The following is a 25,179-nucleotide window of genomic DNA, read 5'->3' as shown; positions in this document are numbered from 1 at the left end:
GATATGTACGTATGTACATATATAAGTATGTTCGGACATATACTTCCTCGTCTTCTTCTTGAGCGCCGTAACCGTCTAGTCGATTTTGGACGAATTCAAATAAGCGCGCCAGTTTGTTGTTGTTTCTTTTTCGAGCTAACTGCCGTCAAGCTATGATTTGAGGGGTGGTTGGTTGGACCATTAATGGAAAAGGAGCATCTGTCGCTGGCTGACGTCCCGTAAAGGCTAATCCTGAAATCCGCGCCAAGCAGAAAATCCTCTGAAGGGGATATGGAAAGATAAGCGCAGGACCTTGCGACGTATTACTACAGCTGCCAAGTAAAGAAGCGAAAATTCTGTGTTAGATTTGTGGTGGGAAAGACAAGTATAACGCCGTTCATCCCGGTGGACGAGAGGCTCGCCACAATCGATGGAAAAGAAGGACAAAGTGTACAAAAGTATTTTCTATGAGCGCTTATATTTAGTGCACCTGCGAGCGCTGTCCCCGTCACGAAATCAAATTCTTTCGATGCGACCTCCACCTCGAAACGTCCCATAACGGACTGAGGCTAAATAATTTGGCTGAGGCCTAAAACATTCTAGTCTGCAACCCTACATTCAGATATATAATAATTGATCAGGCTGCATCCAGATCGAAAGACGATAAAGCAAAGCGAGCATGTTATAATAGACGGAAGGCACTCTTTCAATATTTCTGACGTATGTACGATCCGAGGGCGAAACATCAGGGCTATTCAGGATATTTTGCATATGCTGTTGTATTTGCATGTTCGTTGCTTTGTAAATTCACAACAATAAAATACACACGGTTGTCATGGCAGCAAGTATAAAATTTGCAAATGCAATTCCAAATGTAAATCCAAGACCATTTCCACAACATCCTGAACAGCCCTATCGACTTAGACCACTACCTTGAGGCTAGTGTTGCCATATGTTTTTCCAATCATACGGGACAAACGAATAGTTTGTCCCAAAAATACGGGATTTACAAAAATTTAACGGGAGAAATAAAGGATTTGCTTTAAAAGCTCAACTACGAACCATACATTAACAAAGATGATCCATTTCAACGAAGTAATGTCCAGATTAGTTATAAACTTATGATATAGTTAATATATTTCATGACAACACTTTTTAATTTATACAAAAATATACATGTACGTAGACATATAACTGACAAAACCATAAAAACAAAGTAAGAGACACAATTGCGCTCAAAATAGTAGCAGCAAAATTCAAAATGATGCTGTTGGAACTTAACTTTATTTATTGTCAATAATTTTCATTTAAAAATATAAATAAACATTTCATAGCTTGCACAAAGTTCACAAAAAACGAATTAAAATAAAAAAAAAATGTTTATCAAAATTTCGATTTTTTTAATTAAATTTCCTAGAAAGATTTCGACTTTTATAGCTCATTTACCATCGATTTTTATATATTTTTTTTGTGGAGGGTGTTGCGCATTATTTTCCATATAAAAAAGTAAGTTTTTTTCATTTTTCAAATCAAAACAAACACAACAAAATGAAAAAATCTTTGATATGTGGGTATACAAATTATTAATTTATACATAACATTGCAAATTTTTTGTTTAATCAAAGGATAATTACCTCTTTTGTAACCAAACGTGTTAAGAAATATAAGGAATGCAGTGTTTGTTTACATTCATATTGTTTTGGTTTTCCCTTTTCAATTGATGAGAAGTCAAAGGAAATGCGAATCAAACAGTGTAAACACCTTCAAATGACTGATTTCAAATCACGCACTTTGGACCAATGTAAATGTCATATAAGTCCTTTGTGAATTAAGGTAACAATATAAGGGATAGATATAGGGAATAATATAATGTGAGGGGCCCAAATAAGATATTAGCAATCACTGCCACCTATAAATTGTCGAGTATACAAGTAGATATGTACATATGTACATACATACATACGTATGACTATTTTGTGGATGACAAAATGTCCCCAATGCTCCTCGTGAGCATTTTTCATAGGAAGCTTGATGCATCCTTTTGACTTTGGCCCAATTTAATGATTTGGAAGCCCACAGTATGCAAGAAATAATATCGGAGTTTAAAGTTAAATCACAGAAGGTCTCAAATATTAGAAAGAAAATTTTATGAAAATTGGAGATAGAGTGTATTGAATAAAAGCCCTCGAAAGGAGTTTGTTATTTTTAAGATAGATTGGAAAAAATATTTAAGGCAAGCCGACAGGTCGTATGAGTAATAAAGCATGTAGACGAACATGCCGTATGAGTAACATAACTCTGAGTACTCTGGTTTCACGTTTTCTAGGCTATTACTCTACCTGTAAACCTATCAGAAATTAGTCGAGGGCTAACAAAGCATACTTTTTTTTTGGTAGGGCGGAGCCGACTCGACGTGGCGGAGCGCCGCGACTTGTTTAGCGCGCTCTAAAACGTTTTAAAGCTCGGAAAAATAATGAATTAATGAATTCTATGTGAAAAGACCTGCTAATGTTTCGATCGAATGTGTGATCGAAAAACGATATTTCGAATTTTTGTTTCGAATTTCCACCATGGAAATGGGCAAATTTTTAAAAACGCATAGCACCATAGCCGGTGCAAAAATCTATAGAAATCAAAGTTTTCGAGTATCATAGTTGGGTATTATTATCGGGAATCTCCTGCACAGAAACAGAGTTTTCCGATCGAAAATTATTGATTTTTAGGAATTCTTTACCATTTCTACGAAAAGTTGTTTTTCCCATATAAAATACATGGAACATTTTGAGTGCTTTGAGCGACCTCTAAATATTTTTTGATTTCAAACTAAAAAGATGAGGAAATATTTTTTTCAGTATAGAAAGATCCTAGGCGGTGAGAGCATAAAAATTCCGACTTTACTATTTCACATGCATTTTTGGACCTCCCTAATGTATTTACATACACACACATATACATACAAATATTGTTTAAATTTTCCAAAAATTCCATTCAACAGCCTTCTTAATTGTGTTAATTTTCAAACGGGTGGTGGGGATGCCCTTTTGCGCTGTATAAAATAAAAATATATTACTACATTTTCTATTAATTCTGCTTTAGATACATATTTACTTCTGCATTAGGTTATAGCGTCCGTTAAAATCAAGGCCGTTAATCTCCTGAATTTCCGCTTTATTTAGCTCAAAATCACATACATTGAGATTAGCCGCCATGTGTTCACGACTTGTGGACATAGTTACCACAGCAATGCCACGCTGTACCTGATACCGTAGCAACACCAGCGCTGGAGCTCTTTGATACTTCTCTGCCAATTGAATAATTAACGGATGCTGCATAAGCTTATGTGACCCTGGCTTCTCATATGGTGAATGTGGCGATCCTAAAGGACTATAAGCTGTTACCACAATATTAGTTTGACGGCAGAAATCTATCAATTTGCTTTGATTCAAATATGGATGGCATTCCACCTGCAAATTGGCGGGTTTTATACGCGCCGCTTCAAGTACGCGTCTTATTTGTTCAATATTAAAGTTTGATAAGCCTATCGTTCGACAAAGGCCAACATCTACCAAATCCTCCAAGGCATGCCATGTATCCACATAATCAACGTCAGAAAATATGGTTTTGCCTTTCTCATCTTTAGGGTAATTCTCTTCGCTGTCGGCGAAGCCAGTTGGCCAATGGATGAGGTAATTGTCGAAAGAGGAGATTCCTAACATATTCAAGGCATTTTCACAGGCATTTCGTACCAGTTTAGGATCGTGTTTAGTATTCCACAACTTTCCTGTGATGAAAAGATCTTTTCTAAAAGGTGGATTTTCAATATGTATAACAAAAATAGGACAGGTAAATACATAAGTCGAATTTCTACCTCTCCACTATACCCTCTTTGATTTTCTCTGCAATCGCGCAGCCCACATCTCTCTGATTGCCATAAATGTCCGCACAGTCTATATGCCGGTAACCCACATCGATGGCCTGCTTTACTAAGTGCGTTACCTGACCGGCTGGCATCTACAAAAAATAAAATAAAAAATAAAAATACAAAAACAAAGAATAAAGCATTGCAGTGACATTGAAAATCGATTGTAGCTTTTTTGTTGCACGTGCGATTGGCCATAAGCTTTCGCTACAATGCAGTCTCAATGCCATATGCAAAAGTTTAGTGGCGGTGAAAGACATGAACATACACATACATAAATACACAACAAAGTATATTGCATCGACTTTCTCACTTATTATGTATGAATGAGATATTTCGAGGATATAAACCAACAAAATTTTGTTGGTTATTTAAGTTATCTATCCGTAGTATAGTAGCCATGTTTCTTAATATTTTTTAAATTTCTTACACGCCAAGTGCCAAATCCAACGATGGGCATTTCAACGCCATTATTCAACCTTGTGGTTGGAATTGTCATTTTCGAAAATTCTTTTTCTGCTTTTCTGCTTAAAAATAGCAAATGCTTTGAGTTTGTTATGAGGCGATTGGATGGCGCTCTTTTCTTGACTATTATGTCAGTGCAGAAAGTTAATGAATGACTAGAAGTCAAGACGAAATATGTTTTGTAAAGCTTTTTTATGACGAACATAATTCAAATACCTTGGCCAGCTTTTTTGCTTGATGTTCGAATTTTGTATAAGTATCTGGGAAAGCTCACTTTTACTTCAGTAGTGCTAAAGATTGTACATAAACTTGCAGTTTTAAAATTAATTCATACTAAGGGGGAGTGCAATGGGGTATAGCCGTTCTTCTGGGTATAAAGTTGCAGTTGCACGCTATACTCAATCCCGAATCCTGCGTCTCCGTTCGCGCACTCTGGGCAACGTGAGCAACCCTTGTGCGAGATGCGGTAATCAACCCGAGTGAAGCCTTGGGTCACGGCGAAAGGGAAGGAGGTCCGGTTTAAGAGTTCACTGAAGTCTGCAGCGTCTGTTCATCAGTAGGTGCGGCTGCAAGCGGGCGTCTGTCTTGCAGCAATTGGTTCGCTATATAATGGTTGTGCGCTGGGCTTGGGACCCGCCATGTAAAAACGCCAACCCATGAAAATATCAAAATGGCCTCGTATGTAACTTTTTAACCACGTGGCAACCCTCTTTAAACATTCCAAATGTTTAAACTAAAGAATTATTAATATTCTTTCGTTTGACTACGGTATTTTTATATTTCATATACTTTTTGAATTAGTTAATTGAGTTAGAGCTTTAAAACAGGTGGCAGCCCTCTTCAGAAGTATTTTCAAGCTTAATCCTTGTTAACTCTCCCTCGCCGGACATTTCGATGTATATTTAAATTAACTGATGAATTAAGTGGAATTTTATTTTTTAAGCATGTGGCAATCCCTAAATACAGTTCAGAAATACACATTTTCAAACCCTCTTCGATTGATGCCCATATTTTGAAAATTCATTTAACTTATTAAATAATTTGAATTTAACTTCTTAAACAGGTGTCAACCCTCTTCAAAAACCTCAATAATATTCTTAGAGTTCAAACTAAAGATTTTATAACACTCCTTCGTTTGAAATCAATATTTTCATATTTCGTATATCTTGTGCATAAGTACGCTAAATTCGACATTTCAAGCAGGTGGCAACACTCTTCAAAATATTTTCAAACTACTCTTTTTGAAACCCCTTTCGTTTGGCACCCATATCGTGATACATATTTCTCTTACCTTATATGATTTTTTAAACAGGGTATCGATTTTGTAATAATTGATTTATTTCTTTATTTTTTTTAATTTGAATATAAGTGCGGACATGATGGCCTTGACTATTAAAATAATTTGAATTTAAATGTTCAACAGGTGGCAACCTTTTTCGAAAAACGAAAACTAGTTTGTACATCTACAGACCAAGCGCCTTAATTGGACATCTCATTTTTGAAAATCGGGCGACCAAAAATCGATTCGTGTATTATATATGTACATAGTATGTATATAGATAGTTGATATAAGTTGTGTTTAATGAGCTGCTCTAGGTGACGCCAGGTTAAGATATCTTAAAAAATTTTGTTTCATGAGGATTTTTCTTGCTCTAACTTACTCTACTTTTTGTTTCATGAGTCTGCGCTTAGTTGAACTAGAGCAACTTAGAGCACGATTTTCTGTACCAGCTTTTTTAATGGAGTAACTTAGAGCAAGCAACTGTTTTGAGAACTTCTGCCTGAAAAGTGTTTCATGAGATTTCTGATCTGAGTTGCTCCAACTTGCTCTATTGTTTTTTCACAGCTGCTCGATTTTGCTCTAACTTGAGCTGCTCTGAACTTTTTGCGGTCTCATTAAACACAACTATAGATTCTCCTTTCGCGGGTCTTTTGCAAGTCTTGGAATATGGTGAATACTAGGTCCAATTAGTTCGTTGACGAAGGACTTTAGGCCTTCATACAATACGCTATATAATTCTTTAAAAGGTTCTTTTTAGAAGGCTTATCCCACATATGGCGTAGTTCTTTCTTGACGATTAGACATATCACACTTAAATACTAGCCTTGGTTTCATCTTCTCCATTGGTTTCAGTACTGTTTCCATTAGGGATGGAAAAATCGATTCCGATTCCACTCCGGAATCGAAGATTTTCTCGAAATAATAGATTTTAGAGAATCGATTTTAAATTTTCCGAATCAATCGAGAATCGATTCTGAGAACTCGATTATCTTATTTTTCATTACATCTTTAGATACAGTTCAGTAGTTAGTATAGTGAAATTATGAAATTTCTGGCATGACTAATATAAATATTAAGTAAGACTCATTGGTACATATTCATAGAGATGCTAAAAATAAATTTATGAAAAGAAACAATTTTGAAAAGGGTATTCAAATTTATTTCCTTTCCATATCAAACAGTACCGTGAATATATATTATTTCTTGGATGGAGGTAATGTCAGCCTTACTCATCCTGACTACATCAGTCAGCCGGGCAAAGCATCTTTCCCAAGTTCTCAAGAGGGACAGGTCTACGTAAAGGAAACGACCCAGATTCATATCTGGCTGTTACAACAACAACGACGGTACCTTTCCCATTAAGGCTGCAAGCCATAGTTCTTAAAAGGTACACCATATTCGTCATAAAAGAAGGAGATTTTAATAATTATGTCAGTGTTGTACCAAAGACATGTAAACAAACCGACTGGCGTTTTTACAGGAAATAGTGCTTTTTGCGTTCCCGTACGCTTTTGCATCTGTTCAGTGTGACCGCGGGCTTGTGAAAAATTGTAGCAGAAAAGAGACTTTAAATGTATCAGTATGTATCACTTTTTTTCATTTAAGTATCAAAGCATAAATATGGAATCAAACCAATACTTTTAATGAAAACCCATTTTCCAAAACAATTTAACATTTATTGCACGAGCAAGTTGAAATTATTTCCCGAATGCGATTTGCGTAATTTCAGTTGCAGTTACACCTTGCAATTTTTATTGCCTACCAACTGTTTTTGAATGATTTTGATGTCTTGATATGTATAAGCATTTGCCGCATGACGCCGCCAGACAACTTTCTCTCAATTTCAGTGTTTTAAAACATTTAAATCTTAAAAAAAAAACTTGCTGAATAACTTCCTAAAACGTTATCATAAATAATCCAATAGGGAACAGATTCTTATTTTGATTTAATATTAATATTTCATCGATGTTAGCACCAGCACGCTTTCTTTCAAGTGAAAATATGGCTGCCAAACTGTCAAATTGCCTGCAATAGATGTCAAGCAATAAGGCGGTATCCATTGAAAATATATTTTGTGACATGGTTGTCACGACATTGGTGTTTTCCTGTGGAAACAGGGCCTTACCGAGCTCCGAATTGCCGAGTACCAAGCCCTAAAGCCTGATATACAGTTCAATGCGAGCGTGAGCGTGAACTTTTTATTTTGACCAATACTTCGTTATTACTCAACTTTTTGCTATAGTTGAGACATGAGAAGATAGAGAATTAAAATATCTTTCAGAATTATAGAATAAAAACTAATTTAAAATGCATAATATGCCTTTTTTCGAGCCCACACTCAACAGTGTGCGTACGCAAAGCCTTCGCATGTGAACGGCAAGTTTTGACAGATGTGTGTGAGCGTCCATAAGAATACAAATGGAATTCTTTGACTTTGCGAACGTTCACGCTCACGCTCGAAGAGCTGCAAAACTATCGATTGTACTATCGATAGTATCGATAGTTTTATTTTTGGAAAAACATCGATTATTTTCGGGCGATAGTCGATAGTTTCGATAGTGCCGGTGCATTGAAATTTCGTCATCTTTACTTAAATAAGTGACGCTTTGAATTTAACTAAGGAAAATACTTAGAATTTCACGCTTAAGATGTAATATTTATACTTACATATGTATGTGCAATATTTTCATTTACATATGTATATATTATACACATTTTGTTCGTAGTTGAAGGTTCCGTACATATACAACACGATAGTATACGATACTATCGAAAATGTCGATAGTTTTTTTCAAACTATCGAATGGCGTCACTATCAATAGTTTTGCAGCTCTACACGCTCGCATTGAACTGTATATCAAGCTTAATTTTTGTTATTGAACATAGCGAAAATAAAAAAAATGCAACGCTATGATATTGTTCGTTTGTTCACATTTTGACGTTTTTCGTCATGGACCATGAATACCAACACACGAAATGTTCGTTCAGTGAACGACAATGAACTTTTGGATGTACGTTGTCACAGGTGCACGACATGTTTTGCAATGCATTTAAATTTACAAATTTTTTTCATTTGTATTTGGAAAAGTATCAAAATTGAAAAAAGTATCTACAAAATTCATCGAAAATGTATCACTTTTGATCGACTTGGATCGAAACGGTAACACTGCATCTGTTCTCCTGTTACTCTCACTTGAGAGAGTAAAATTGTATTTTGACATTTCACAGGTTTTAGTCCGAAGTTCAAAGGAACATACTATTTGTTGTGAGTATGTATTCATTAAATCGTCCTCCTAAACACTCTGTTTACATTTGAATTTGAAACTGTAGCTTCACAATGAACTACGAGAGGTCGGATTTGTTTGGGAACATATTTCCTATTGCACTTAGCACGTGTAGACTGGAAAAGTAGGAGGCATACTTTTTCTCGCATACCGAGCGGTTTGCGAGCTCTCGCGTGCTTTCAACTATCTTTTTTGTTGTTTGACAGGTTTTTTCTCATTTCGCAGAGTTCTTCAGAGTATAAACATCGTTTATTTTGGTGGAAAATACAAATTTAGCCTGAGAAGCTCGAACCTTCTTTTTTGGGCGACATTTTGAAAATGAAAAAGTATGCTGTCAAAAATGCCTAGTCAACAAAACTCTATTTCGTTTGCGAGAGAAAAAGCAGAACGCAAGCGAGATTTGCAAGCATGTGAAGGCTACCGGTTATCTTCAAAAATAGCTTACGTGGCAGCTGGCAGCTCTACTTCCGTTCAAATTTTAACAGCTGATTTCCGATAGTGCATTTCGGACTTAACTATCAGAATTTCCCAAGTTGGGAAATCGGTTGTCGTAAGAGGAAATTTTCGGCGTTTTTAGAGGAAAAACTAGTAAGATTTGGTTAAAAATTACAAATTGTGTCCAATTAAACTGTAAATAAAGAATTAAATTATTAAGTGCAGAAGGGTATCTGGCGGCAGTTTTTCTAACAATCTAGTGTTTGATTACGTACTATTATCCACGGAAAAGTTATAGCGCCTTGTACCGCCCAAAAGTAAAATCAATAACCTGTGATATGCCCACTATAAATGTTCCATAACATTTTAAAATTATTAATTTTTAATTAGCATGAAAATGAAATTCGGATTATTGTAGATTTTTCGTGATTGTGGAAAAACATCTACATACATCGTCTAGCGGCAAGTCAACGAACACACACAAAAGGTATTTTGTAAATTGTTGGCGTACTACATATATTCAATCTGCAGACGCAGCACTCCAAAGGATCATTTGCGCTTACGCCCATATTCGCTAGCGCTGCTTTTGTTCCCGCGTACACATGTGAAATGAATAGCCCGTTCTTGTGTGCATTATATTTATAAATTGAAAAGTACCTGAATGCATATGCAAACAAACTCATACAGTTCGTGCATATAAATTCACCGTCACGCATAATACTATCAGTGTCAAGAATCGTTTTCTAAAGTGTACTATCAGCGCCACGGCAGAGAGAAGCAGCTATTTTTGCTAGTGACAGGATATTTACTATCAGCACTTTTGCTCGTATTATCAGTTACTTGGATACTATTTTGTTTGACAAAGAGCAACAGCATGTCTATTGCGCCAGTGATAATTGAGGCAACAGCCAAACACACGTCAACGGTAAGTGGATTGCATAATTACATACATATACTCATTATAGTTATATCCATATATACATATACGAAAATCATGGCTGAACGATTAACTAAAATATTTGTTTGTGTTTAACTATTTCGGCCTTTGCAGCTCATCTTTATGCACGGCTTAGGTGATACCGGGTATGTTAATAACAAAGGTGTAAGCTTTTATTTATGTATAACTTTTATGCAAAGGTATAACTACAGATCCGATGCAAACGTATGTATATGTGTTATTCAGGTTTCTAAGCTTGCCTAATAAATTATTATGTGTTGATGTAAAGGTCAAGGTGATTTGTGTAGAACTGTTTTATATAAAGTTAGTCACAGAATTATTCGTTGTTTAGTGTTTTCATTACAGATCTTTTTCGTTAATTTTCATATAAAATATAGCTCATACTACAATCATAACCATATACATCAATGTTGCAATCTTTCTGTAACGCAAAAACAAAATCTATTTTTATATGGAAGAAAATGCGCTACAGCCTCGACAACGAAATTCTAAAAAAATAACGGTAATTTTTACCTACTTAAATTTTGCACTTTACTATTCCTACTGAAAATGAAAAAATTCTCAAAAATGCGGTTAAAAATTTGATATTTTTAAGGCCGTTTATTGAAATTCGCTGAAATTTTGCGTATTTTATAGAACGATTGCAGCATTGATTTATATGGTTTTGGTTGTAGAATGAGCTATATTTCAAATGAAAATTAACAAAAAAGATTTATAATGCACGACATTTTATATGTCGCGAAAAAGCTAAACAACGAATACTAATGTGAGTAACTAGAGAATTTATATACTTGATAATCATAAGCAAATATGCTAATTTCAAAGGCATATAGTATGCGTATCTGCCGGTTTCGTATTTTCTACCGGAAATAGTAAACTATTTATAATTTTTCTATTTTCTAATAAAGTATATCAAAACCTACAATAAAATTATAACTTCAATAGATAGTAAAATAATTAAATGTTTTCTTATCAGTTTCGTTTACGAAGCGTTCATAGTCAAACCAAAGTTCATTTGTTACACAAAGACGATCGCTTAAAAAAATGTGTGATAATTTATGTATTAGAAAGCTTTGCCCTGTATAGGTAGTTATGCTATATGTTTTTATTTTACATGCATATACATATGTAGTATCGAACGATGTTTATTTATAATGCATTGTAATGTTATATAAAACACTTCGGGGCTTAGTTTAAAAAATTTTTTTTTACCATTTCAATTCCAATAGCAAACTTTATTATATTAAAATCTTTGGTTTACAATAATTAGGTTCACTGACTTGAAAAGAGTTCGTTTATTAAACTGANATTTTTTACCATTTCAATTCCAATAGCAAACTTTATTATATTAAAATCTTTGGCTTACAATAATTAGGTTCACTGACTTGAAAAGAGTTCGTTTATTAAACTGATAGACCGATTAAGGTCAGACTTTGGCTCGAATACGAAACTAGTAATATTAATAAAAGATTGCGCTTACACAATATGTTAGTTTTTGGACGAGCTTCTCAGAGGGGCGGCTACTATTAGAAAAAACTTTCTGGTTTTTTTATTCTTTTGATGTTGGTCGGAAAATGGGCCAGAACCCAGGTCCTGTGTAATGGTAGCGCGCACTGCTAATAGCTAAAATTAACAAAGGCCGACTTTGATTCTCTTTAACATTCTCTTCTGCCACTCTATAAAACTGAGTATTATATTTATGTATATTAGGGTGGCCCAAAAATTAACAGAACAATAAACTTTTTGGAATTTTTTTATTGCAATTTATGAAATTCTTTTATTTTTAAATCGGTTAATATAAATCGTGCCGCTGGGGCACGATATTTTACATGGCAAAATACATTTTATCGCAGAAATGTTATCAAATCGAATATTTCCCTTCAGAAGTTTTCCGAAAATTAAATTATGATGCTTATTCAACTTTAATTGTTACTATTTTTTATATCGTGCGTGTTAAGCTGGATTTCAACTAGGCATTAAATCGCGAAAATGACAAATGACAAAGTCGGGCATTAAAAAATAATCGTGTCATCCATTAAAAACATAGTCATTAAGTTCATTTCCACATGGCATTTTTAAAATGGCATAAATTTTTTGTCATTTCAATGCCTAGTGGAAATTCGGCATTAGAGCTCAACCAGCTGCCGACGTAAAATCGTAGACTGTGTCAGCTCCGATCATGATACGACCTATCTTATCGGATCTTCATGTTAACGAAAACTCACCACTGCATGACGGTGACGTTGTCGTTGATTCGGATGGTAAGTATGGAAGGGCGCTCCGTCGGGAGCTGGTTGAACCATAACCGATTTCAAAATAAAAAATTGCCAGTCAGTTTATTTTTGACATTCTTCAGTTCTAGGGGATGGTTGAAAAAAAAATTGCACCACCCTAATGCATGTACATACATACATATCTTTGTATGTACATATATCATAATATTGTGCATGCTACAAACCATACATATGTATGTGTAATACATATTATGCATTAAAGGAATTGCATTAGCATGTCACGTTTGACCTACAATTCTCTATACGATAGACTGGTTCGAAATGAAATCAAATTGTATACATATGTGATATGATTGCGAATCTGTTCTCTGCAATAAATTGGATCGTGTCAACAAGAATGCAAGACTAGGCATTTTTCGTTTGCTACCAGACCATTCAGGGTACGAAACGAATTCGTTTAAATACTTTTTTCCGCCTCTGTATTTCACTTTTCTCTGCATCCACTTTTCACTTGGTATAAAGCTATATTTTTCAGGAATTTAACTCAAAAAGAGCGTTCGTTAGGGCTTTTAAATTTTTCTTTTATTTTAAAAGTAGCAAAATGGATAGGCCGGAACTACTTGTTCAACAGAAATTAAGTCAATATTTATTGCAATGCCTTAGGGGCCCATAAGAAACTTTTTTTAATATAATTTAACTTCTTCAATGAAACTTGTTTTTAATTTCATTTCAATGTAGTAAGTGAATTTACTTACATACATACATACATATGCATGTACACACATCTGTAAATATATTGTGCTATTTGATACTACATATTATGTTTTATTTCCTATTTTTCTTATTCCACCACTGTAGTCATGGATGGAGTTCAGCGTTGGCGATGATACGTCCGCCCAGCATGAAAGTAATCTGTCCAACAGCACCCACAATGCCGGTGTCATTAAATGCCGGCTTCCGTATGCCTTCTTGGTTTGATTTACGTACGCTCGATATATCGGGTCCCGAAGATGAGGAGGGTATTAAAAGTGCCGCTCAAAATATTAAAACAATGATTGATGATGAAGTAAATAAGGGCATAGCATCGAATCGCATTGTGCTAGGAGGCTTTTCGCAAGGAGGTGCGTTAGCTCTGTATACAGCGTTAACATATAGTCAACCATTAGCTGGCATCGTGGCGCTGTCCTGCTGGTTGCCATTACACAAACAATTTCCAGGCATTAAAGCCAATGCTGATGATATACCAGTGAGTGGAAGATACAAATACATGCATTCATGCATTCATATCATGCGCTAACGAATTCTTCAAATTTGTTCTCTGCTTATTCTTATAGATTTTTCAGGCGCATGGTGATTTTGATCCTGTTGTACCATACAAATTTGGTCAATTAAGCGCTAGTTTACTGAAGACATTCATGAAAAATGTCACATTCAAGACATATAATGGACTATCGCATTCCTCATCCGATGATGAAATGGACGATGTGCGGGTGAGATAAAATGCATTTTTTATGATATATGTAGGTTTAATAAATTAATATGTAATTCTTTCCATTTCTGCTGTAGGATGTACTGGCCTCTTGGGTAAATTAAATTAAAAACCAACAACAATAAAATACACTAGTAAACAAAATGAACTTACAAGTTAGTGTGCATAGTTTAGCGCGTCCGTACATGTACATACATATATGCATGTAAATATTATTGGCTTGGCGCTGAAGGCGTACTTGCAAAATCTGGCTTAATTAAAATATAATCTGACTAAGAAAATAAATTAAGGTTCCATTGCTTTTAGTAGTCAGTTCAAAAAAAAAAAAATACAAGTTACAAAATAATTAGATGCAGACTAAAATTTTTGCCCCAAAATTAACAAGGAAACATGTTATTTGAAGCTGTTAAAAAAAGCGTAATACGTAATTTTAAAAGTCTGCTTAAACACATGCAAATACATACGTAGTTTGTTTTACTTACAAATTGTTTAAGTTCTTACCTACAACGAAAGTACACTTCTTAATGAACGCAAATATATTGATTAAATTTTAATTTATTGCCAAGTTGTTGGCATTAAGTTTCTCTTTGATTATACAAAAATGAAATTCAATGTGGAACGCTAATGAATTATCTATTATTATGTGTCTGTCAATCAAGTATTTACTAACAATTTAAACAAATTAGAAAATGTCTTGAAATTAAAAACATAAAAACAACAAAAATTGATGTTATGAATTTGGATATGCTGTTAAAAATATTTAAGATTGTCTATTCATTTGCTTAAAAACTTATTAGCTGCTTGTGAAGCACGCTTTTAAGATTCATATACCTTAATTAGTTTTGGAAAAAATTTAACATCCATTTTTTATATATAATTTTTTTTTTATTCTTTTTAGTAGTAATTAAGCAGGTTTTATAGATTTCTGAGCATATTCATAACGAGTAGTAGGACGTTTATTTCAGTTATAAAAAATTGAGTTCGGAGAGAATCTAAAAAAATTTCTTGAGCATTTGATATGTGATTTCTGAATTTGATTTGTAACTTTGATGCTTCTTGGAAAGTTATCTGCCAAGGTCGTTAAGTGCGTTCCCGCAAGGCAGCAGTAGCTTTAATTTGAAACAGCGTCAAATACTCCCCAAAAGATATTAGGCCAAAGGGATGTTGCGTTACCGTTGAACCGGCTACCGTACGAAACCCATCTGTAATATTTCTCCAAAATGCATGGCAGCGTCTATAATACCACCACAACAACAGTAACAAAATATGCTATACACCCAGCAAGGATGTACCTCTCTAGCGCTATCATTAAGAGATGTTAGGCTCGTTGCTATAGTTGAAAAAATTACGTATATCCTCCCTCTCTTTGTAAGAAAATCTAGTATGGTTTTAAAATTTTGTTTATTTGCTTAGGCAATACCGGCAGGTATGTTTTAGAAACGCGAATAAATCTGGTACTGTTGTAAATATATTTTTGAATTTTAGTAAGGACCTGTACATGATAGATAACTAAAAAAATATAACAAAAAGGAAGCCTCTGCATTGATGATGGCGATATTTCTATAAATTTAAAGTTGGAGTGGCATAGACAACTTCCTGTGGTTTTTGTGAGATGCTGTTGAAATTACAGCTATTGACAGTACGTAAACCCAAAATCTGTAGGCAGGATTAATATATCGTTGTGAGAAATCTATTAAATTTGGAGCTCATTTTTAATTTTTTTCTCATTCAAATACACTTAAGCTACATACAACACAATTTGTTGAAATAAAGCATAAAATTGAAATTAACTGAAATTTGAAGCATTTTTTATTCTATAAATATATTTTTTGGGATAATTTGGTTCATTTTCTGTTCACAATTGCACAATTTAAAACTGCGACAAATAATGCTAACTTTAATTCATGTGAACGCCTATATTTCATTGATTTTGAGAATCTTTTTCATATTTAAGTTTTGCTGCATTAATTTACATTATATATATTCTTGTTAATAAATCCTGTTTAGTGTTGTTTCATACATTGCGTTTGTTCATTTTGAGTACATCACTTATATCTTCATGTATATTTGCAGAGTGGTGACAATAGAAACAGTAAAACGTCGAGGCTGGATGTTAGCGGAAATGCCACAGCGCAATGCTGTCTTATATCATAGTAGCAAATCTGTGATTTTCTTTGATGGTGATTGTGATGATGATGTATGAGAGGCACAAGCACATTTTTATTAATGCAACATAATACATGACTCATAAACATAATACTATCTAATGCAAAAAGCTGGAAACCCACAAGAAAACTAGCGTAAAAAAAAACATGCAGCAACTCAAGCAACTCAGAAATTAACTTTTTTCAAGTAGCTTAAATCATAATGAGTATTAAATTAACTAACTTCTCTAGTAGCCTAAATTATTAAGAAGTTCCGCGTGTATTTTTACCAGCACGCATACAAAATCCTCAATAATATCTAATATTAATAAGTCTTGCACTGTATTAAGTCTGGCGCAATATTTTTTTATTTTATTATCTTTAGAAATGGTAAAAAAATGTAGGCGATCATTTCTGCTGTTAAAGTTGTTAAACAGAAAATATACATATGCCCTTAACGTATAGTGTAGCGTGACTGATCTATATTATTATATTATTATTATTATTACTATTACAAGTAGCGAATTGTGAAATGAGAGCAGTAAAGAAAGTAAGAAAATTATGAACAATGAAAACTGAATAAAAGACAGAAATGGATTTACAAAATAATACCATAAACTTAGCCTGCATTATATCAATTACACATCCAAATGCAATTTAAAGCACGCAAATCGATAATGTCGACTTTTGGGATTGCGTAGTAGACACATAGGTTGACGTACATTTGTCTGACAACATAACGCAAGCAATTGCTTTAAGCCTGCCGGTGTGACATAGCCCACCGCACACACCGTCGACTCAGTGTAACTGAAATGAGCTGTCGTCGCATAGCCGAATACTTCACGTTGGCATTGCTTGCGCACACTGTACAGTGTAGTGTGATCTTCCGGCAACCAAAGCTTGCACATGCGTTTAAGTTGCTCAGCGACAAGGGTGGCTGTATTAGCAGGACTAATATACACCCGGGTTTTACTTGTCTCCTGTGAATATATTGGCAAAATTGATATCAAGCAAAAAATTAAATTTTTTTCTGCAACAAACGTACCTGTTGTTTGCGCTTTACGCGCACACGTTTTGCGCGTAAACGCTTCAATAGCTGTTTGTGAGTCTGCCGCAAGCGTTTGCGTTCACGCTCGGCCAAATCTGGCAATAGTGGTTCGGTAAAGACAGGTTCATGATTTCCCATCCTTATCTGCCTAAGATTGCGTTTGAAATCGCCGCGTGTGGGTACGCAAATTAACGAGAAGTCTTCCAAATTGCCACGCGATTTCATTCGGAAGTACAACTGTATCAGACAATTGTTTGGTATCTCAATTGGAAATATTTTGCTCTTCCCCTGTATGTGTAGCAACAGCTGTTGCAGCAACGCGCGGTCACGTAGTATATGAAAGGTATTTGTTGTTAACTCTGATATCTGTGTAGGATCAGTTGTCCAGTCGCGTATGAGTTCAGTGAATGGCGCACGAAATGGACTCACTATCGCCATTTTCTTATAATTGTGACGCTTATTGGGCGGTTTACGGAAATATTTGGCACTTAGTTCTTGATGACGAGTAGCAGCGAGCACACGACCTACATACATGTGTAAACAGAATATTAACTCCATCAAATGCAACATCCAAAAGGTCTACTCACCAGCAACTGTGTCTGGCAAATGCTCCTCTGTACCCATCTCACGTGCAATGGTTTCGAACTCCCTTAGTCCGCCAGGTTTGGCACCCCACATGATGAGGGACAGCCAAATGGGCATACCATAGCCAGCTGGCATGATCACATCCCAGCCACAGCCATAACCCAGACGTTTATACTGCTCGCGCTGTGAACCTGGACGTTGTATCAATATTACTGGCACAGCCTGCATTTCATCTTCGAATTGACAACGTGCCCCCGGTACTACCGCATGCTTAGCCCGCAGCTTACTATACGCACTGGGTGTTATCATGCTCTTGCAAAGCCCGTCCCGCACATCCATGTTCCATAAAACACTTTGCGCTAAATGATCTGACATATTTAGCAGAAGCTCCAGACGGCTTTTGCTTGAAAGCTGGGATGGTAGTGCTTTTGTACGTTTTTTCGGGCGAGTTAAACGTGGATCTTCGATGTTTAGTGCTAGTATCATGTTTGAAAGTAATTCTCCAGGTGAACCTAATTCAGCGCAATTCTGCCAAAATTCAGATTGTTTGTCATGCACTACTTTTGAGGAAGTATTTTCTTTAAACCACTTGTGCAACCAAGTAGGTTGTGCGTCTTCTTTGAAACATTTTGGTTTGAAAGTGTGTATGAGTACACTTTGGGCGAGGTGACCCGTGAGACGGAAGCGATTCATGACATCTTTCAGATCGTTTAGTTCTATACATAATTTTGTATTTCCATATCGCTTTATGCGCTCAAAAGCTAAAGTTTTCGTCATGAATTGTAAGCGACGTTGTTCATTAGGTTTTCGCGGCTTCGTAGCTGAAAATACAAAATGAGTACATACTATATGTAGCATACAATTTTAATATATATCCTAATTCAATTACTTTACATTTCACTTGCATCTCATTGCCATCTTTGGTCAACGGTTTATCAGGTTCAATAGGCACTGTGATACTACTCAAGGAAATAAGTTCAAACACTTTTATCAATTCCTCCAGCACAGCAGGATAAGCGCTTGGATGCACCCACAGCCAAAGCGTACGTGGTATTTCTTCCTCATTCACCGCCTCACCAGTTGGCTGCCACATGAAAGAAACACGTCCCAGAGCATACTCGGGATATTTACCATCTCTAAATAAATCTATACTGCCTTCTCTTCGACCAGTGGCATATGTTTTTGCGGCGATACTAAGTCCGCATTTAGGGCTGGTTAACCTTGTGAATCCCTGGCGCAAATCTGCAAATTTTCCTTTCAATTCAATACATACATAGAACGACATATCCTGCAGCAAACAGTGTTCCGCCGAAGCGCGATAGCATGCTCTGTAAGTTTTGTCACAGCTGGATTGCGGTAAACGATAGCCCCAGCGTTCGACCATGTGAAAACGTTTTGCATGCCAAATGTGTGTTTCTAGCCAAACGTTTCGCCGCTGCCGTCTCAGGTAATCTCGCAATAAGTTACCAGGTCGTCGGCGATACTTACGCGACGGGCGCTTTGACTGCTGAGGCTTGCCCGCTTTAGCCATTTGAGAACGATGTGCAGCGCGATATTTACGTGGCAATCGCTTTGGATGATGGGACATGGCGCGACGACGCATATGCTTTGGCAGGGTTTGGAAGACCAACTTGCGGCTGACAGGATTGCGCACTTCATCAATCAGTTGGCGCATCTCCTGCACAACATTGGCGGCGTAGCGGAATGTGGGAAGATGAGTGGGTAAATTCACAGATCCACCCAAAGTCGAATCATATTCCAGTTTGTTGGAAGCCATAATCTATAACTTTTTGTCACGAGTCTATTTACTTTATAAAAAATGTGATTTAAAATAATCACAACAAATAGCATGAGAAAGAACGTCAATGCACCGCACGTGTAGATAGCGGACTTGCAAAGTGATGTAAATATTGGAGCCAATTGCAGGGTGCTTAAAGTGAAAAGAAGTTAGTCCTTACAGACTAATATTTTTCTCAAGAATATAAATATTTACTCTTTCTAAACAAAATTATGTGTATTAAATAAAAAAATTCTTAAATTGGTTAACTTAGTATACAATATTATGTTGTATAATTAACAATAATTGCTATTTATAAAAGATCGTGTGGGAAAAATATTTTAAATGTGGCATTTTAACACTCTGTACTGCATTTCCTTTCGCTGTCAAGGGAAGTTTTGGCACACTTGTCTATCATTTCCGCATCGGAATTTAAACGCCAAGTTTTATCATACAATTTTTACAAAGTAAATGTATATTAATATTGAAACCTTTGTCTAATCGCTAAACACAAGCTAAGTACCTCGACATGCAAAGGTAACTGTTATCTCTGGTTCCAGGACAATAGGTATATTCTTTCACATTTTCGGACAAGCTTTTTGTTGAAGGCGAGGCTCATTTTTTCATATAAAACAATCGTCGAGCATGCCTTTATGGAAGAAAATGTCTGTCATTAAAAAAAAAATAAAAAAAAAATTGCCATAAATCAACGGTATGTCCCAGCTACTTTGAACTTGTTGTACTAAAATTGAATAGGTCAAAGACTGAAACTTGGATTTATATGGCTTAATTTAATATATTTTTATAAACCAATATTAAAAAAAAAAAATATGACAAATGATCTAATCTTGTCAGATTAGATGAGAGTCGTTATGATAATATGTGAGATAAGTTATGAAAAGCACTATACTTATTTTTTTTTGAAACAAGGATGGGTATTTGGAGGAGATTCTCTTATTTTTGAATGTGGCATCACAAATAATTTTGTGGATATTTTGTCTCTTTGAGAGCGAATGCTGATCTCTAAATTTTCGCTGTGAATACATGTATACAATCCCTACAAGAATTGTGTGATGGAAACTAACACATTCTCATTTACCTTACTAACACATGTACAAACTTTGCGTTGGTTAAAAAGAGACAACTAAATAATGCCATAAGTCGGAGGAAGGCGGAACACAAATGTTTACATCAGATTTTTCACACTGCCCTTTAGCCAGTGACAGAAATCTCTATCAGTCTTGCCACTCAAATGATTTGTCAAATGATAGTCACTGTTCTTGCAGGGATGTTCACTCTACATACATACATATGTAGTTAGTGTCAAATGTTAGTGTACATCTTGTTCTAATATAATATTCACAATTATTTTCATAAAAAAATTTTCATTTATTAGTTATGAATATATAGTTCATTCTATAATAAAAACCACATAAATCAAAGTTTCAAATTTTATATAAAGTTCATAAGAATTTAAAAAATTTCTATCAAAGTTTCAACATTTTATGCAGAATTTCTAGAAAATTTTTGAGTCTGCGGTGTTGTAGCCCGTTCAATTTTAGCAAAACAACATGCAAGTTCCAAGTCGCTAAAAATTACCGTTGATTTTTTAGAATCTTTTTGAGGAGGATGTTGCGCGTTTTTTTCTGTATAATGCTTAATCAAAATCTATTTTTATAAAGAAGAAAATGCGCGAAACCCTCTATATAACTCATAACAAAAATCTATTTTTTATATGGAAGAAAACGCGAAACACCCTTTACAAAAAAAAAATGTAAAACCTCTACGGTAATTTTTAGTGACTTGAAACTTATGCTAGAATTTAAAAATTTTATAGAAATTCTGAATAAAAATTTTGAAATTTTGATAAAAAATTGTTAATTTTTATGAACTTTATACAAATGCGGTCAACTAATTAGAAATTCAAAATGATATTGTTTGCAAATTATGTTTATTTATTTTTTTTTATAAATTTAATTTAAAATATAATTCAATCTAAAACAGAAACCACGGTAATAAAATTTTCAAAATTTTTAGTTAAAATATTTAGAAAATTTTCGGGTATGCAGTTTTGTAGCTCATCCAATTTTAGATCAATAAAGTGGAAGTTAGAAGTCGTTAAAAGTTACCGTTGATTTTTTAGAATTTTCTTCCATATAATACATGATACATTTTTATTTTTATTTTTGACATATATGGATTATATTATAGAATGAACTACATTTTCATAAATAACGCAGATTTAAGAAAAGTTTCTGCATATTGAACCAAACCTCCATATCCCTATGGTATTCGAGAGGTGTTGTTTGGAAAGTTGTTATTGAGCTGAAGTCATTCTTGACACAAATTTCTAGACAACACTACTGTGGGTGCCAAATGTACAAATGATCCCTGCTTAAGTTTCTTTACCACAGTTTGCCCCAGGCGCACTTATTTTTTTTTTTTGTGTTATGACGGTCTTCCAGAAAACGCACGTTATGGTTAGATCTACATACATATGTACTTATTTACGTTTTGGCTTTTTATTTTGCTTCGCACATTCGCTTTTGTTGTTAGCAAAAACTAAATGAACTTAAGAAATAACAAATTAAAACAAAACAATTGTTCCCGCCAACCCCAAACAAGCAGCAATCTAGCAGTAGCAGTGGCAGCAACAGCAACGACAACAGTAATGCTGTACTCTACGCTGCTGCTTGTTACTGCTGCTGATTTGTGTGTTGCGCAGCACTGACTTTTGGAGGCGAGCTCCAACTTCGTTTCCATTCATTCGCATTTGTGCTTCACAGTGAAGCAGTCATAAGCCGCGCAAGTTTCCAAACGAAAGCACAGAACTCTAACAATATAAATAAATACGAGGCAGACGAACCCTTCTCTTTTTGATTTAAATTTTTTTTAATTTTGTTTTCATTGAGGAAATCAAGAGGGCAGCAACAGTGCGCGTCGCGTTAAGTGTTTGGTGGTATTTTTTGATTTGCAAATTTGTTGAAGTACTTGAAATTTCATTGAATTAAATAATTTGCAATTCAACGAATTAGATTGCATACAAGGTTTAAATGGATTTTTCGATGTTGTGTGCCGGATTGAAGAAAATAGACAGCTGAATAAGGTGGATATTGAAGAATACAAACGCAGAAAAATTAAGAATCTTTATTGTACACATACATATGTATGCACATAAAATGTCATTATACGATTTTAAATAAAAAAATACGTACCGCTATTAACTGGAATAAATAAATTTACCTTATATATGTCAGGAAAATTTATGATTGTAATAAAGCATTTTAAACGTGAATTTTAATGATTTTTATAAAAACTTTTAAGAAATAAAAAAAAACAGTTTCTCTCATTTAATTGCAAAAAGTGTGATGTGATCATACAAATGTGCAGAAAAAACTTCTTAAATATACCAAATAAACTTTAATTTTTGCCGAACCAAAGTTCAAAGTCTTTCGTTTCGAATTTGTTAATTTTACCTGCCAACAACGTACCGTTTAGTGTGTTTTTGTGAAATTGTGTTATTTTGCTGGGGAAAAAATAATTAAATTTTGCTTTGGCTGCGTGCAATGCACCAATAAAAAAGGTGAAAAGCAATCACACATCTATAAATCAATGATAAATAATTGCTAACATCAATTTTTGCAATTTAAACCGGCTCCGATTTCCAGATTGAAACAAAGTGAAACAGGAATACTGAATGAAGCTTGAAGTAAGTACCCAAAAAAAGGAATTTAAATTTAATGGCATAAAAAATACAAGTAGTAAGCGCATATCGTCGTTTAAAATGCAAATTACGTTTTAAATTATAAACACACACCATATTGGCAAGTTTTAAGAATTTATTTTTTGTTATTTAATTTTAATTATTTTTTTATACAATAATTAAAAAAAAATCAAAGCTTTTTAATTAGATTTCTTAGACAGATTTTGCTTATACAGTTTGTATCCCATGCAATTTTAGTTAAATAAAGTATATGTTAAAAGTAGGACTTTATTTTTCTATTGCGACGCGAAGGAAGTTCGACGAAAAAAGCCAAAAACCAATGGAATACAAAACCGCATAGGTATATACTCATACTCACTAATAAATTGAATTAAAAGTTTGAAATCTTTACGAAAGTTTGTTGGCCTTTTTTAATTATTGCAAAACGTTAATTTTGTTAAAAGATAAACTTTATTTCTGTTACAATTTTAAATAAAATTAAATAAAAAAAAAATTGATAAAACTTGTCAATATATGGTGCGTCTATAATTTTGAGACGGCGTGTATGTAATAATAATAATAATAATAATAATAATAATAATAATACTATTTTGGCGCTTACTCTTTTTCTAAGTATTGGTCATTTGGTGTTTATTATAAGATTTTTCAGGGCTGAAATACGAGGGTATTTTACAGGAGACTATCCATTAATTTCAAATTTAGTTTTCCGGATTCCGCAGTGTTTTCCAGCTAGTAAATCTAGTCGACAGGCTGCTCAACTGCGCGGCCTTGAGCTCGCTCACGGTGCTCTAAAAGCAAGTTGAAGAAGGTCTGATTTTTCTATAGAGAAAACCAGAGGGCGAATACCTTTGACAACACGTGGACCACTTTCGGGAAGATGGATCTTAAGTAAGCACTTCAATGTCTTTCCGGTGGGTGTTTGACAGGTTAAATATCTTACCAGATACTCACTGTCGCTGCAGGTAGATGACGTGGAATCACTCAAAATTTTCGTTAAGCTATCTAGGAGGTTTCTTTCTAACTGCCTTGCATTGTTCCTTTTAACCAACCCTGAGAAGCCCTTCCATGTTGACATTTGCTGCCTGTGAAACTTCTATCCTGATTTTTGCTATAGCTTAGCAGCTACTCGTAATGGCGTCACAAAATATTGACGACTAAAATCCAATGAACATGAAATCTTCCAACATTTCGAACACCTTCGGTCAATTTCTTTTCGAACAAAATGATTTTTCTATTTAAAAAAACCACACTCAACTAGCATTTTAATGAGCTTTAATATCTGCAGTGCGGTTCATAATTTAACAGAACAAAAAAAAAATAAAAATTTCCAATAACTTTGCACTTTTTCCTGAACAACTGTACTCCTTTTAATACCAGTAGTTTAAAGCGCGATTTCAGCTTTGCTTTATGCAGCGAACAGTTAATGAATCAGGCATTAGTAGTAGAAACGTAGTTTTAACATTCACGCGTTAATTTCCGTGTCTCACGATTCGCAAATGCTAAAATTCGCACCATCCGTATGTATTGTATGTAGAAGGTGTTTTTTTTTTAATTCACACAGTACAGTTGCGTATTTGCATGCTTGACGGTTTATAGTATCGATTAAATTGCTTTTAATTGTGGGTGCCTTAATAACTGTTAATTAGTTTAACGACAATGTTAGATATTTAAGCAATGCGATTAATGACTAATAATAAACAGATAAGTGGTAGTTATTTTTACATTCGTAAATTTTTATTTCACTTAATTGTGCAAGGGTTAGAATTACGCCAAATACTTTGAGAGGCTCAATTTCCTAACTAGCAATTTTAACGATGTAAAGCTATACTTAAAAATCATCGTAAAATCATCAAATA

At 34.5% G+C, this 25,179-nt stretch overlaps 3 protein-coding genes and 1 long non-coding RNA gene across 5 annotated transcripts; 2 read left to right on the top strand and 2 right to left on the bottom strand.

Annotated features, from left to right (window-relative positions):
- Window positions 1-2,883: 2,883 nt before the first annotated feature.
- On the bottom strand, window positions 2,884-4,568 carry LOC108364844 (aldose reductase-like). The gene is made up of 4 exons (XM_017618692.1): window positions 4,329-4,568; window positions 3,848-3,990; window positions 3,088-3,780; window positions 2,884-3,025 (listed from the first exon to the last, which is right to left on the bottom strand). Exons 1-4 carry the CDS (start codon window positions 4,566-4,568, stop codon window positions 2,989-2,991), a joined length of 1,113 nt encoding a protein of 370 aa, XP_017474181.1. The 3' UTR covers window positions 2,884-2,988.
- A 4,842-nt stretch (window positions 4,569-9,410) lies between these two features.
- Window positions 9,411-16,210, top strand: Apt1 (Acyl-protein thioesterase 1). 2 transcript variants are annotated; one of them, XM_017618695.1, is made up of 7 exons: window positions 9,411-9,593; window positions 9,783-10,289; window positions 10,416-10,447; window positions 13,415-13,802; window positions 13,891-14,046; window positions 14,123-14,140; window positions 16,119-16,210. In XM_017618695.1, the coding sequence occupies exons 2-7, from the start codon at window positions 10,239-10,241 to the stop codon at window positions 16,197-16,199; spliced, it is 726 nt and encodes a 241-aa protein (XP_017474184.1). In that variant the 5' UTR covers window positions 9,411-9,593; window positions 9,783-10,238; the 3' UTR covers window positions 16,200-16,210. The 2 variants fall into 2 exon arrangements, with proteins under 2 accessions (XP_017474184.1, XP_017474183.1); XM_017618694.1 differs by having other exon boundaries at window positions 9,411-9,681.
- Window positions 16,211-16,814: 604 nt separating this feature from the next.
- Window positions 16,815-19,706, bottom strand: Pop1 (POP1 ribonuclease P/MRP subunit). Its single transcript, XM_017618690.1, has 4 exons — window positions 18,717-19,706; window positions 17,825-18,643; window positions 17,235-17,761; window positions 16,815-17,169 (listed from the first exon to the last, which is right to left on the bottom strand). The coding sequence occupies exons 1-4, from the start codon at window positions 19,597-19,599 to the stop codon at window positions 16,828-16,830; spliced, it is 2,571 nt and encodes an 856-aa protein (XP_017474179.1). The 5' UTR covers window positions 19,600-19,706; the 3' UTR covers window positions 16,815-16,827.
- Window positions 19,707-22,354: 2,648 nt separating this feature from the next.
- Window positions 22,355-24,441, top strand: LOC108364855 (uncharacterized). The gene is made up of 3 exons (XR_001847832.1): window positions 22,355-22,705; window positions 22,924-23,308; window positions 24,026-24,441. It is a non-coding gene; the product is annotated as an uncharacterized LOC108364855 (long non-coding RNA).
- The last annotated feature ends 738 nt before the right edge of the window (window positions 24,442-25,179 follow it).

This window comes from Rhagoletis zephyria, unplaced genomic scaffold (assembly GCF_001687245.7).
Source record: "Rhagoletis zephyria isolate East Lansing unplaced genomic scaffold, Rhagoletis_zephyria_1.1 Rzeph_scaffold_01691, whole genome shotgun sequence".
NCBI classification, from domain to species: Eukaryota; Metazoa; Arthropoda; class Insecta; order Diptera; family Tephritidae; genus Rhagoletis; species Rhagoletis zephyria.
This window is presented reverse-complemented; position numbering and strand designations above follow the sequence as displayed.

Coding starts and splice junctions, on each gene's coding strand:
- LOC108364844 (XM_017618692.1), bottom strand. CDS start 4,568: ATGTTCGTCATAAAAAAGCTTTACAAAACATATTTCGTCTTGACTTCT. Junction 3,781..3,847: donor AAAGAGGGTATAGTGGAGAG/GTAGAAATTCGA, acceptor TCCACCTTTTAG/AAAAGATCTTTTCATCACAG. Junction 3,026..3,087: donor CGCTATAACCTAATGCAGAA/GTAAATATGTAT, acceptor TATTTTATACAG/CGCAAAAGGGCATCCCCACC.
- Apt1 (XM_017618695.1), top strand. CDS start 10,239: ATGTCTATTGCGCCAGTGATAATTGAGGCAACAGCCAAACACACGTCA. Junction 10,290..10,415: donor CAGCCAAACACACGTCAACG/GTAAGTGGATTG, acceptor CGGCCTTTGCAG/CTCATCTTTATGCACGGCTT. Junction 13,803..13,890: donor CCAATGCTGATGATATACCA/GTGAGTGGAAGA, acceptor TTATTCTTATAG/ATTTTTCAGGCGCATGGTGA.
- Pop1 (XM_017618690.1), bottom strand. CDS start 19,599: ATGGCTTCCAACAAACTGGAATATGATTCGACTTTGGGTGGATCTGTG. Junction 17,762..17,824: donor TTTGCCAGACACAGTTGCTG/GTGAGTAGACCT, acceptor ACATGTATGTAG/GTCGTGTGCTCGCTGCTACT. Junction 17,170..17,234: donor GCGTAAAGCGCAAACAACAG/GTACGTTTGTTG, acceptor ATATATTCACAG/GAGACAAGTAAAACCCGGGT.